Source organism: Chrysemys picta, chromosome 11 (genome assembly GCF_011386835.1).
Source record: "Chrysemys picta bellii isolate R12L10 chromosome 11, ASM1138683v2, whole genome shotgun sequence".
Taxonomy (NCBI): domain Eukaryota; kingdom Metazoa; phylum Chordata; order Testudines; family Emydidae; genus Chrysemys; species Chrysemys picta.
Genome location: NC_088801.1, coordinates 23322385 through 23334809, shown reverse-complemented (window position 1 = coordinate 23334809; position 12425 = coordinate 23322385). Strand labels below are relative to the sequence as shown.

At 38.3% G+C, this 12425-nt stretch overlaps 1 protein-coding gene across 15 annotated transcripts in view; it reads left to right on the top strand.

The window, feature by feature from the left end:
- The window catches only part of GTDC1 (glycosyltransferase like domain containing 1), a 264103-nt gene that overhangs the window by 124642 nt on the left and 127036 nt on the right, over positions 1-12425 (top strand). For 14 of the 15 annotated variants that reach the window (XM_008172326.4, XM_042860887.2, XM_008172325.4 and 11 more), the window contains one exon: positions 8968-9135. The exons of the other annotated variant lie outside the window; for it this stretch is intronic. In XM_008172326.4, the coding sequence (XP_008170548.1) occupies positions 8968-9135 (168 nt within the window). The remainder of the gene's footprint in view (positions 1-8967; positions 9136-12425) is intronic. 15 annotated transcript variants of the gene reach the window in all.

Here is a 12425-nt window from a genome sequence, read left to right as displayed (position 1 = left end):
TGTGTTTTTTTTTGTATTTGCTAGGTAATCTGCTTTGATCTCTTTGCTATCCCTTATAATCACGTAAAATCTATCTTTTGTAGTTAATAAATTTGTTTTTGCTTTATCACAAACCAGTGTGTGGAAGTTATAACTTGGGGCTAAAAGCTATTGTATATTTCCTTTCCACATTGAGGGAGGGGGAAAATTTCATGAGGTTATGCTGTACAGATCTCTATGCAGTGCAAGACAGTATAATTTTGGATTTGCCCTCCAGATGGGGGGTGTGCAGTTGAGTATCTGGACAGTTCGTTAGCTGAAGCCTTCCCACGGAGAGCTGATCTCAGCGTCTGTATGTAGTTGCAGCTGCGTGTGTCCCTACCTGTATGTGTGCTGGAGGGGGCTTGAGGGCTTGTTGCAACAGTACAGTGTAAAGGGAGCCCACGCTGGTGGGTCAGGCAGGCTTAGTGATACCCCAGTTCCCACTGGGGGGAACCCGTCACAAAAACATAACCATCGTTCATGGTATGCCTCATTGACCGGTTACTATTTATTTGACTTGCAGTAGTATGCATAAGCCCTAATTCAGGATCAGGGCCCCACTGTGCTGGGTGCTGTATAAATTCACATCTAGCCATGATCCTTGCCTTAAACAGCTTGCAGTCAAAGGTATTATGAAATATAATGATATTTGGGATAAAACTGTATGAATGTTCAAAACTGTAGAACTTACACAACACATTAGGGTTGGAAGTGAAGCTGTTTACCACATCCAATTGAAATTTTAGGAAGGAATTTTATCTAGAGATAGAATACAATAATCTAAATCATAATTTGGGCGGAATACAATAATCACCTCTAGTCTTGTGAAAAGTGTCCTGGGATTTTTAATTAGTACAGGAAGTCAAAAATCTCCAAAGAGTGCACCTTCAACATCACAGTGTCTTAAACATCCTGCTGATGGATGGATCAGTATGGATTCAAATAGCGTCATCTAAAGAATATTCCTTCTTGGGTTTTCCCTAGAGGTTTCATATACAAGTGCTGATCAAATATAATTCTGGATCATGAAATTGTAAGACCTAATATAATACATATATGGGAAGAGTTAACAGTGACTACACTGATTTTCCTGAGTGCTGTGTGTTTCAATCACAAACTTTTTGCACAATCTTGCAAAAAAGATATATGGACCTGAATCTCCACTCAGCTAAGGAGAGCTTTATGCTGCTGCTGCGAGCTCTAAATCTGCCACACCTTCTTCCCTCTTCAACACACCCTCTGTTTTGCCACACTGGAGGTAGTGGAGCCACCTTTGTGCTGACAAAAATACTTTACCAGTTACTATAGACAAACCTGTCATTAAAATGTAAAGCTTTTTATATGTTACTGCTCTTCAGTGTTTTACTATAAACATTTTAATAGACAGATCTATGCAGAATTCAGACTATCTTGTGCACAAATCATGGCCCTGATCCTTCAAATACCTCAGCATCTGCTTAACTTGATTCACAAAAGTAGTTCCACCGATGTCAAAGGGGCTACTTACATGATTAAAGTTAAGCACCGGCTTATGTATATGCAGGATGGGGGCTTGTAGAGTGTGTGCTTACTGGGCCCTGAAGTCCAAAGCAGTTCAGCCTGTCTTCGAAGAGATGTTGCTGCTATATTTGGGATTAATTCTGGTTGTGTTGGAGAAGTGGTCATTTAAAACACTGCAAAATGCTTGGGATACTTTGGGGTGACCACTAAGAACAGATGGTTGTTTAAGAAAGGTGATCTTTAATGCAGGTGTCAGGGTAGTATGTACAGTAGTTATAATGTAAAGAAATGTACTGTATGTATTAACATGTTTGTAGTCTTGATGGGTCTGGATAAGAATACTGTAATAGCAGTTTAAATGTACTTTTTGTGAGATGGTAAGCTAATGATGTAGCTGTTAATTTGAATTTAGCAGACATTTTAAATATAGGTTTCTCTTACAGAGACAAAAGTTGCAATTTAAAGCTCTTTGGTGGTCTAAAAACAGCTTAATTCTCTAGTAGCATGGTAATAAGTACTAATCCAGCTTATACAGTGATTGTAGTATGTCATGTTTGTGAAAGATTGCCTAACTCTGCTTTCTCTGGGTTTTATGTTAATTTTTTTAAATTAAACATAAAACCTTATAACATCTTTATGCTGAGATAAACTGTTCAATTTAACTTGTGCTCAAGCAGCAGCTGTCAGGAATTATCATGTTTCCAGCGTTCTTGCTATCACCTTGTGTCCTTACCTCCTGGAAAGACTCAGTGGGATGATAAAGCTCACCTTGTTAGGATTTATTACTTAAATAATAACCTGAGGTAAAATGAAAGTAGATGTCACATAGAATGACAACTGATATATATTTATGTCACACATTACATTATAATAAACTTTCCTTTCCTACCCTAGTAGTAGGTGTTAAGTAGAAATACTCTTCAACATATCCTCCGGTGCCCTGCATGAGTCCATTAGCCATATACACTACTCCTCTGTGGGCATGTTCACAATGACTTGTACTGTCAGGTGTTATTTAAGCTTATAATGCCTAAGGAAATTGGTTATTGCCGGTAGTTAAAGCTATTGTACCAGTAAAGAAGCAAAGCTGAGGGCAGCTAATGTGTGTAGGTTTATGTTATAGAAATACTCTGGGACATTTTTAGGGGATCAGTGAGGACATTTTATAATACCATTATGGATTTATATTTTGTTTGCAGTCACAGTAGGAAAAGTAAGCAAAACCATTCAAATTCTAAATTTGGGGTTTGCTAATCATTATAAAACTTGCTCTTGTCATTGGTTAATTCATGAGACTGGTAATGAAATGTGATTTTGTTAGTAAAAGTCTTACCTCTTTTTTAACATTTAGATACTTTAACCCTATTCTTTGTGTCTCAGTGGCTAAAACACTCATCCAAGTCCTTATCATTTCCCTCCTTGATTACTGCAAACCTCCTCCTTTTATGCTTCTCTGACTCCCACCCCTTTAGTTTGTCCAGAATGCTGCTGCAATGACTATTGTCGGTTGATATGACCATGTTACTCTTTTCTTTGAATCGCTGCACCGCGGGTGCTCCCCCCTTACACACCACATCAAGTTTAAACTGCTCAACTTCACCTTGAAGGCCCTGCACAACTCTGTTGTAGCCTATATCTTGCATCTCATTTCTCATAATGTTCCCCGTCCTTTTTTTCTCTCCTCCCACTCTTGCCTTTGTCTTGTTCCATGCTGCCTCATATGGTTTCAGTCTGAATATGCCATATTTCCTTCCTCTGCCCATTCAGATCTCTCCTAAAGAAATACTTGTTTTGCCAGAACCACAGATACTAACCTGCATCAATCAAATTCTCTTTCCAGCTCGGCATATAAGAAGGAAAGGAGTCATCTTCTTTTATATGTCTTAAAAACATCAAAGAGGTCACACAATGAAATTTATTGGCAACAGGTTTAAAACTGACATAAGTAAGTACTTCTTCACACAAAGCACAGTCAACCTGTGGGACTCGTTGCCAGGGGATGCTGTGAAGGCCACAAGAATAACTGGGTTCAAAAAATAACTCGATACGTTCATTGAGGATAGATCCACAAAAGCAATTAGCCAAGATGGTCAGGAATGCAACCCCATGCTTTTGGTGTCCCAAAACCTCTGACTGCTAGGAATTAGCACCAGATGACAGGGGGATAGATCACTCACCTGTGAAGCATCTGGCACTGGTCACTGTTGGAAGATCGGATACTGGGCTATAGTCATAGAATATTAGGACTGGAAGAGACCTCGTGAGGTCATCTAGTCCAGTCCCCTGCACTCATGGCAGGACTATATTATCTAGACCAGTGGTGGGCAACCTGCGGGCCGCATGTGGCCCATCAGGGTAATCTGATTGCGGGCCGCAAGACATTTTGCTGACGTTGACCATCCGCAGGCACTGCTCCCCGCAGCTCCCAGTGGCTGCAGTTCACTGTTCCCGGCCAATGGGAGGCTGTGGGAAGAGGCAGCCAGCACATCCCTGTGGCCCACCACTTCCCGCAGCTCCCATTGGTCAGGAATGGCAAACCGCGGCCACCGGGAGCTTCAGGGGGCCGTGCCTGCAGATGGTCAACCTCAGCAAAATGTCTCGCGGCCTGTAATCATATTTCCCTGATGGGCTGCCTGTGGTCCGCAGGATGCCCATCACTGATCTAGACCATTCCTGACAGGTGTTTGTCTAACCTGCTCTTAAAGATCTCCACTGATGGAGATTCCACAACTTCCCTAGGCAATTTATTCCCGTGCTTAACCACCCTGTCAGGACGTTTTTTCTAATGTCCAACCTAAACCTCCCTTGCTGCAATGTAAGTCCATTTCTTCTTGTCCTATCCTCAGAGGATAAGAAGAACAATTTTTCTCCCTCCTCCTTATAACTACCTTTTATATACTTGATGGACCATTGGTCTGACTCAGCCTGGTCATTCTTATGTTCTCATGTTTTTATGTAATGATTCTCATGGTGGTGGTAAGATGAGAGTCAATGAGTGACGTGTGGGAATTATGTGTCCAGATGGATGAGCAGTATCTGTAGTAGATTAAACAAGGACCAGTGAAGAGGTTCATAGGGTTTTTGCATCAGCTTCCCATGTTTTTCCTGTCTGTTTCTGGATGAGGTTTATATTAATCTTTATTTTCTCAGGTGCCAGTGGTATGTGAGGCTTCGGTCTATTTTCACACCAAGATAATTCAGGCTGGGATTGTGTTTTTCTATTGGCAACAAAAGTCCACATGCTGTTCTGTCATAGCCTTTGGATTACTTAAATGAAATGCTGACATTAGAGACTTGGTGCGGTTTTCATTTTAGTTTCAGCTTAAGAAATATCCTTCCTTGGTTGTAAAGTCATTGTTTAGTATTTGTTTTATGATAAGTAAATTGTTCTGACTGCACAATCATACAGTCTCATCAGCATAAGCAAATTTCCATGAAGGTCCCTAATATAGATGTTAACCAAGATTGGTGCTAGGACTGGTCCCTATGGTAAACCATCATTGAGAGTACATGGTCTGCTGATCTGGTCACCAAGGAAAACATGAAACGTATGATTGGTCAGAACTTCTGAGAAGAATTTTATCATTGCATTATATGGGATAATTTTGCTGGCTTTCAGAAAGGCATTTGTCCATACAGTGCCATAGGTACCCCCTATAAGTCAAAGAAAGCTGCCCCAATCTTGAATTTTTGCTGGAATCCCACCTCAGTGTGCATTGCTAAGACTAATACTTGGCCAGTGCACCTTTGACTTGGCTGGAAACCAACTTGTTCATTCAGTAACATTCCTGGACTTGGCAATGGCAATGGTCATAGATTGTGGGGAGAATCCCTGTGGAATGATATAGGAGAACAGTGCTACCCCCATTTCTGTACCTTGGCTACAGGGTTTTTAATAAATACTAAAAGGATGCCATCAAGTCTTGCATCTTTCCCAGCTTTTGTAAGTGAGAAGGTCTTGTTTATCTTCTCAATAGTGAAAGTCAGTGATGGGGGGGCAGTGAGCTGTTGTAACTCTCTGTGCACTTTGCATTAATAGACTTGACCCCCTGGTGCTTTTGAGTTAATAAGAAGTGTTCTTGTGATCACATCTGCTAAGACCTCAAGGTTTTACATTTCTGCAGACCCAAGATGATGCAATAATAGCCAAACGTTATGACTACAGTGAGTAACGTCCAAAGATTCAACTGTTTCAATCCATCTTTGATGGAGGGTTAAATTTGGTGACTCTGGTAGGGATGTTGCAGTGTTTATGGCATCAGACGTTTGGTGTTCTGGTAATAGTCTTTATGTTTCTGGTTGCGAGCATCAGGTGTATCCTTTTTGATAACTATGGGAGATGTTTTTTCTTGTGGCCCTTTGAATGAGCTGGGTGAAACAATTTCAGTTTTCAGCCTCTGGTTGAATAACATCAATGGTGGCCTCAGTTGTTACAATGAATCCCAGCCAGCTTTCCTTTTGAAAGTTCCATCACGGTTTGGGTAGTGACATGATTACTGGGGGTTCGGTTCCAATGCTGGAAGTTCAGTAGTCAAAGTTGACTATTTGAAAAATTGCCTACAACGGTTCTAGAGATGTTTTGAAGGATTCTGAACTCATCGTTGTTGAGGAAACAGAAGTCTAGATAGTAGTTTCTGTTCCAGTAAACAGAATAAAAAGTGCCTCTGTTTTTCACAACAAAGAGAAGATGTATGTTTTTGATTACCATTCTGCAAGTTCCTCATCTGGAGTATCGTTGCTACTATAGCCCCACATTGTGTGGTGGCTATTGAAATCACCGATGTATATAACAGAGTAATACACTGTGGATAAAGTGGGAGAAGGCTGGTCTGTATTCAGTGGTTTATACACATTAGCTACCGCAGGGGTCGGCAGCCTTTCAGAAGTGGTGTGCCGAGTCTTCATTTATTCACTCTAATTTAAGGTTTTGCGTGCCAATAATACATTTTAGTGTTTTTAGAAGGTCTCTTTCTATAAGTCTATAATGTATAACTAAACTATTGTTGTATATAAAGTAAACAAGGTTTTTAAAAAGTTTAAGAAGCTTCATTTAAAATGTAATAAAATGCAGAGCCCCCCGGACCAGTGGCCAGGACCTGGGCAGTGTGAGTGCCACTGAAAATCAGCTTGCGAGCCGCCTTTGGCACGCGAGCCATAGGTTGCCTACCCCTGGCTACTGTTAGCTTGCCAATTCTTATTGAGATAGTAAAGGTCTGGTGTTACTCCTGGCATCTATTGGATCATAATCTTTAATGCCCCATCTGATACGTATGGAAAAGCTATGTTTTGAATGATGGAGAGAGGTGACAAGATTGTATCCAGCAATATGGCAGCCTGATTCTTGAGAGGTTTTTTTTTACTATAAGGGTGATGGCATTGATTATATTATCTTTTAGATGGGGATATACCTTCGACATTCTGTTGGCAAATTCATAGAGCTGAGCCTACTGTTCTCTTAAAGTGGCTCTGAAAGAAATCACTTTTTGCAGGGTAATTATCTCCATTGCTGTTCAATCTCAGATTTCACTGAGTGACATTCAGATGCAGATTTGTTGACGTTGGGTGTGCGTTGACACATAGCAGGGCAGACCACGAGAAGGTTGTCATCATCTACCCTGGGAAAGGGGTGAGAGAGAGAGGTTTAATAAGAAAAAAAAGAGAGTTCAGGGACATCATCAAAATGAGCCTATAATTTATCCAGGTAATCATGTAATCTTACTATTTATCCTTCCCCCCCTCACTTCTGTTTGTTGCTGTCACTCATTCTCTCGTGTCTAAAATGATGTAAGCTCCTCAGGTCAAGGATTGTATTTTTTCTATGATCATTAAATTTCCTAACACATGTAGGAACCTTTTCACCTCAGGTTTGAATCTGGCCAGGTCACTACAAGTGAAAAAATTGTGGCTCCCTGAGACAAGGATTTGATTACTTATATCAAATGATTTGTGGGCCCCATCTTATTTGGCACTCTAATTTACAATCTCATTAGAAAGACCAGTTATTTAATGGACATGTAGATTCTCTCACACCCCTAGAGGTGATTCTTCCAGGTCAGGGTTGAGTCATGTTGATGAGGTTGGGTGGAGGAGCTGCTTTTCATGTTGTATATATTCCATAGGTTCTCAAGTTGCCTATTAAATGTGCCAAATTTTTGACACTGCAAGCTGATGTTACCTCTGTTCTGCCTGCAGTCCCCTGCAATTAATAGAGTGAATATCTTGGGAATGCTATGGTACATTTAGTTACCTCAGGCAATTGGAAAATTTGTAAGTTAACCACTGCAAACAGAAGATTATCATTCCACTATGTCCATTTAGCACTTTTTTTTAACACTAATTCATCTTTTTTTTTTTTTTTTTTTTTTTTTTTAAGGGAAAATTGGCAAAGGTTACAGAAAAGAAACTCTTTAACCAAACATTGTGTTTGCATCATTAGAATGAAGGATGGACTGGCAAATTAGTGAGGAACATAGTGTGTCTATAATCGTATATGAAAGCTTAATGTTTTATTTGAAATAAATACTTGATTTCAAATATTTGCCGTGGTGCTGAGGAATTTAGAATGCGTACAAATATCTACAGATATGTGGTCCACACAGAATGGTGGTATACATCAAGATTCTGCTACCAGAAAACATTAGATATCAGCTTATATACTATGGGTGAAATCCTGGCCCCATTAAGTCAAACTGAGGTTAGCCTTTGACTTCAGTAGGACCAGAATTTCACACTACTCATTTAGGTAAGTTAACTTTCTGATTGATTGTTAAGTTATATCAAGGGCAAGAAATCAGTGTGCTAATTTTCTTTGGGCTTGAGTTATATATAATTTGAAGGATATGAACAATTTTATGGACTATAAAATGGTAACTGTACTATGGCAGTATTGGGGAGCAGGGAACAAAACAACAAAAAATGTTATGTAGGATGCTTAATAAAAATGGGAAAAGAGATGGAGAGAGCGAGAAAAAGACCACACCAGATAAGTATACTGCATAAATCAAAAAGGTTTATGTCATAACATGAACATGTGCCATTCCTGCTCATATATTGAATTTCAGTAGTTGGTTGCATAAAGAAGTAAAGTGTAATGAAACTGGCAAGCAGAGTATTCCCCAGTCAGCCTTATCTTTGTTCCATTTGTCCTTCAGATACAGCTTTTCTTGCCTTTTTCAATAAAATCCATCTAGCTTTTTTATTTTGCATTTCTCTGTAACTGAGCTGAGAAGACCAATGAGATTCAATGCTTTTCTAGTTGAGTTCTTAGCAGCTGCTTTTTAAGAGATCAAAACTTAGAATGCTGCTACATGGTATTAAGGCTTAGCTATTGATGTGTCCCTATAGGGGTTATGTATTTCTTGTGAGGGGTAGGCAGAGAGGAAGGGTAAAGGGTGGCCCTTTTGAGCATGCTCACAGACAGTAAACACTACTTTCCTTGTTTCTTAGGATCCTCTTTGCAAGCTCAGTGCTTAACCTGACTGAACTTATTGCCCTTCGGCCTGACTTTGGCAAATTGAAAAAGGTCCTTTACTTCCATGAGAACCAGTTGACATATCCTGTACAGAAGTGCCAGGAAAGAGATTTCCAATATGGATACAACCAGATTCTTTCATGGTAGGTGTTTCTCATACCATTATGTGTTATTTAATGGCATCTTTTAAGCATTTTTAAACCTGAGGAGTCCTGCGCTACTTAAACAACAACACTGTTACAAACTGAGATACAAATATATACAGTCCCAAGGAGGTGCTAAGTCAAGTGCTTTGGCAGAAACAAGTAAAGTACTGCTCATCTCAAGCTATTGTTCAAGTCTACCTGTGTGCTAAAGGACTACCATGCTACACCTGTAAATTGTGCTAATTTTCAATTCATACCTATTCATCACAAACAAGATGCTGTAGCTCAAGTACACTTAGCAGAGAGGCAGTTAATCAGCTCTTGCTGAGCTATAGATTTTAATGCATCCAACTGAATTAAAATAGGAGTTTTCAGGGGAATAAACAAAAATTAAAACATAATGCAGCAGTTTTGTTTGTTTGTCTTAAAGGAGTGAGAGCAGTAAACATATCAGATAAATCCTTAATTTCTTTTTTTTTTTTTTTTTTGGTATTCAGAAATTGTGCAGTGCTAAAATACCCAGACGTTTTAAAGGCTGTGGTCCTTTATTGTTACTTAAAACAAATGTATTTCCTGAATCTAAGTTAATGAAAGAAGTTAATAACAGCACACTGAAAAGCTTTGTGATTAGACACTGTACAAACCTAAGTGAATCTGCAAAGCTGAATTGGTTTGAATTGAAATAAATTCATTTGGTTGATCTATATCTCACCTATTTGTAATTAGGAGACTTATTAGAAGCATAGATTGAATATTTTTAAATACATATAAAATATTGGCATCTTTGTAAAATGAGCCAGTTAATATTCAGATTTCCCAAATGATAATCTTCATATATACAAGAGCATTTTCTAGATCTGTTTCTGTCTTTGCATTTTCAAGATGCTTCAGTTATTAAGAAGCAATGCTGTGAAAATGTAGTGAAATGGCTGTACAGTACTTGGAATGTATTTTGAAAACAGTAGCAGCCATTTTGAAATTTAATGATCTAAAACTATGGTGTTGGGTGGCGAAGCTGAAGAAGGAAATATCTAAAAAAGAAGTATTTTAACTTCTTTCAGTATTGTAAATGCTGTATTTTTCTGAGTTTTTATATTACAGGACCTTTTTCTTAATTAGGAAAAGACCTCTAAGAATGCTTGCTTCCATGTTTTCTTTAGTCTAGAGTTGCCTCTGTACATAAATGTAAATGCATAATGTACATACTTTGAACATTTTTTTGGCTCTGCAAGAGGACATTTATTAATGGTAAAAGAGAACAAATCTTGTTTATATTTTAGCTGCATTGTTTCTGTCTATTAGCAGTCACCTGTAAAGGAAAAATAATGTTGTGGGTTTTTTCCCCCTTCTATATTATATTTGAGAAGGTCTGAAGTTTTTAATATTTTAAGGTTTTTTTCTGTTTCTTTTTTTTTAACCTTAGAAATATCAGGAACGCTAAGTCTTGTCTTCTGTTTTTGTTCAAAGACTTCTTGGAGGACAAGATAACTGGGCTGGGAGCTTTCTCAAGTCTGTTTTGTGGTGTTAATCTTTAGGAAAGAGAGCTTTTCTCCCAAGTATTTGTCAGGAGTTTGTTACATAGGTGTTGATAAAGTTTAAATAGTATGACTAATATTCCTTCCCTTTTAGTTGCTCAGGTTTCAGTTTCTTATCAGAGGGGTACCCGTGTTAGTCTGGATCTGTAAAAAGCAACAATATAGCACCTTATAGACTAACAGCTTATTGGAGCATAAGTTTTCATGAGTGAATACCCACTTCGTCAGACGCATGTGGTGGAAATTTCCAGAGGCGGGTATAAATATGCAGGCCAGAATCAGTCTGGAGATAACGAGGTCAGTTCAGTCAGGAAGGATGAGGCCCTCTTCTAGCAGTTGAGGTGTGAAAACCAAGGGAGGAGAAACTGCTTTGGTAGTTGGCTAGCCATTCACAGTCTTTGTTTAATCCTGAGGATTCTGGCCTGCATATTTATACCTGCCTCTGGAAATTTCTACCACATGCGTCTGACGAAGTGGGTATTCACCCATGAAAGCTTATGCTCCAATACTTCTGTTAGTCTATAAGGTGTCACAGGACACTTTGTTGCTTTTTTCAGTTTCTTGTGATGATAGGATACCTCCAGTTTGCCAGTCACACTTAAAACCTCCAGCAAAAACCAGAGTAGATAAGACCTAGTATTTTTAATGTACAAAACAAGCAGAGATACAAATTTGCAGGCCTTTATTATATAATGGGGAAAAGTTTTTGTTTTGAATGTCTATTATAAGTCTATTCAAAGAGGTGGACTGACTCACTAGTTGTTTTAACTTGAGAAAAACAAATGGCAAAAAGTCATAGGTGGAGAGGAATGGGAGATTTTAAAAAGTAGTTCAACTCTAATAGTCTAGTTAAAAAGGATTATTTCTCTCTCAAATGTTTCCTCGCTTTTCCTGCTGACTCCTTCTGCTTTTATGAGCATTGTCCATTTTCTTTCTTGGCCAGACAGCAGTGTGAGTTGTGAGGATGAATGACAGGTTTTCACTTCAAATATACTTTTCACCAGTCCAGTGACTTATGAACACATGTCCTCAATGTATCTTAGGGCCTATAGGTCAGTATTACAATATGACATACTGAGAAAATCTACTAGCCATAAACTTAATTTTTATATTAATATTTAACTTTGTTATAATATTACATTTGTGCCAATATAGTTAAGATTGTGTCAGCACTTCCAGATAAACTTCCCAATTTTTCATTGTTTGATACTTTTTCCTTTTCTCCAGACTGAAAACCTTAGCAAGGAAATCACACACACATAATTTAACAAAATTGCAAAAATATTGGTTCTACTGATAACATTCAGGGACAAAATGTTTTCTGGTGTCATGTCCTATCTTCTGCTAATGTACCAAAATTACATCTTAATTATTTTTTAAAATATATATATATACGTGATTGATTAATCTATGATGTTATGACTTTTTATATGTTTATTGTTTTATAAAAATTTCCAAGATATCAAATATTTTGAATCAGGGTGACATTTATTTATCTGTGTTCCAGTTAACTGAAAATCTTGGTTAACCAAAGGTAGGTTATGTGTCTCAGTAGATGTCTCTGAACTATTCAGGGGCAAAAAGGGTTGTGGGGGATTCTACTATAGTTTGTTTAATGTATTTATTCATGATAAGTGCAAATAGCAGCAAAAGTATTCTTACAATCTAATGAGTAAAAATTGACCCACGTATAAAAGTGGATTTTCTCAAAATATCAGAATGGCTGTGATCCTTAAATTTAATAATAATAAA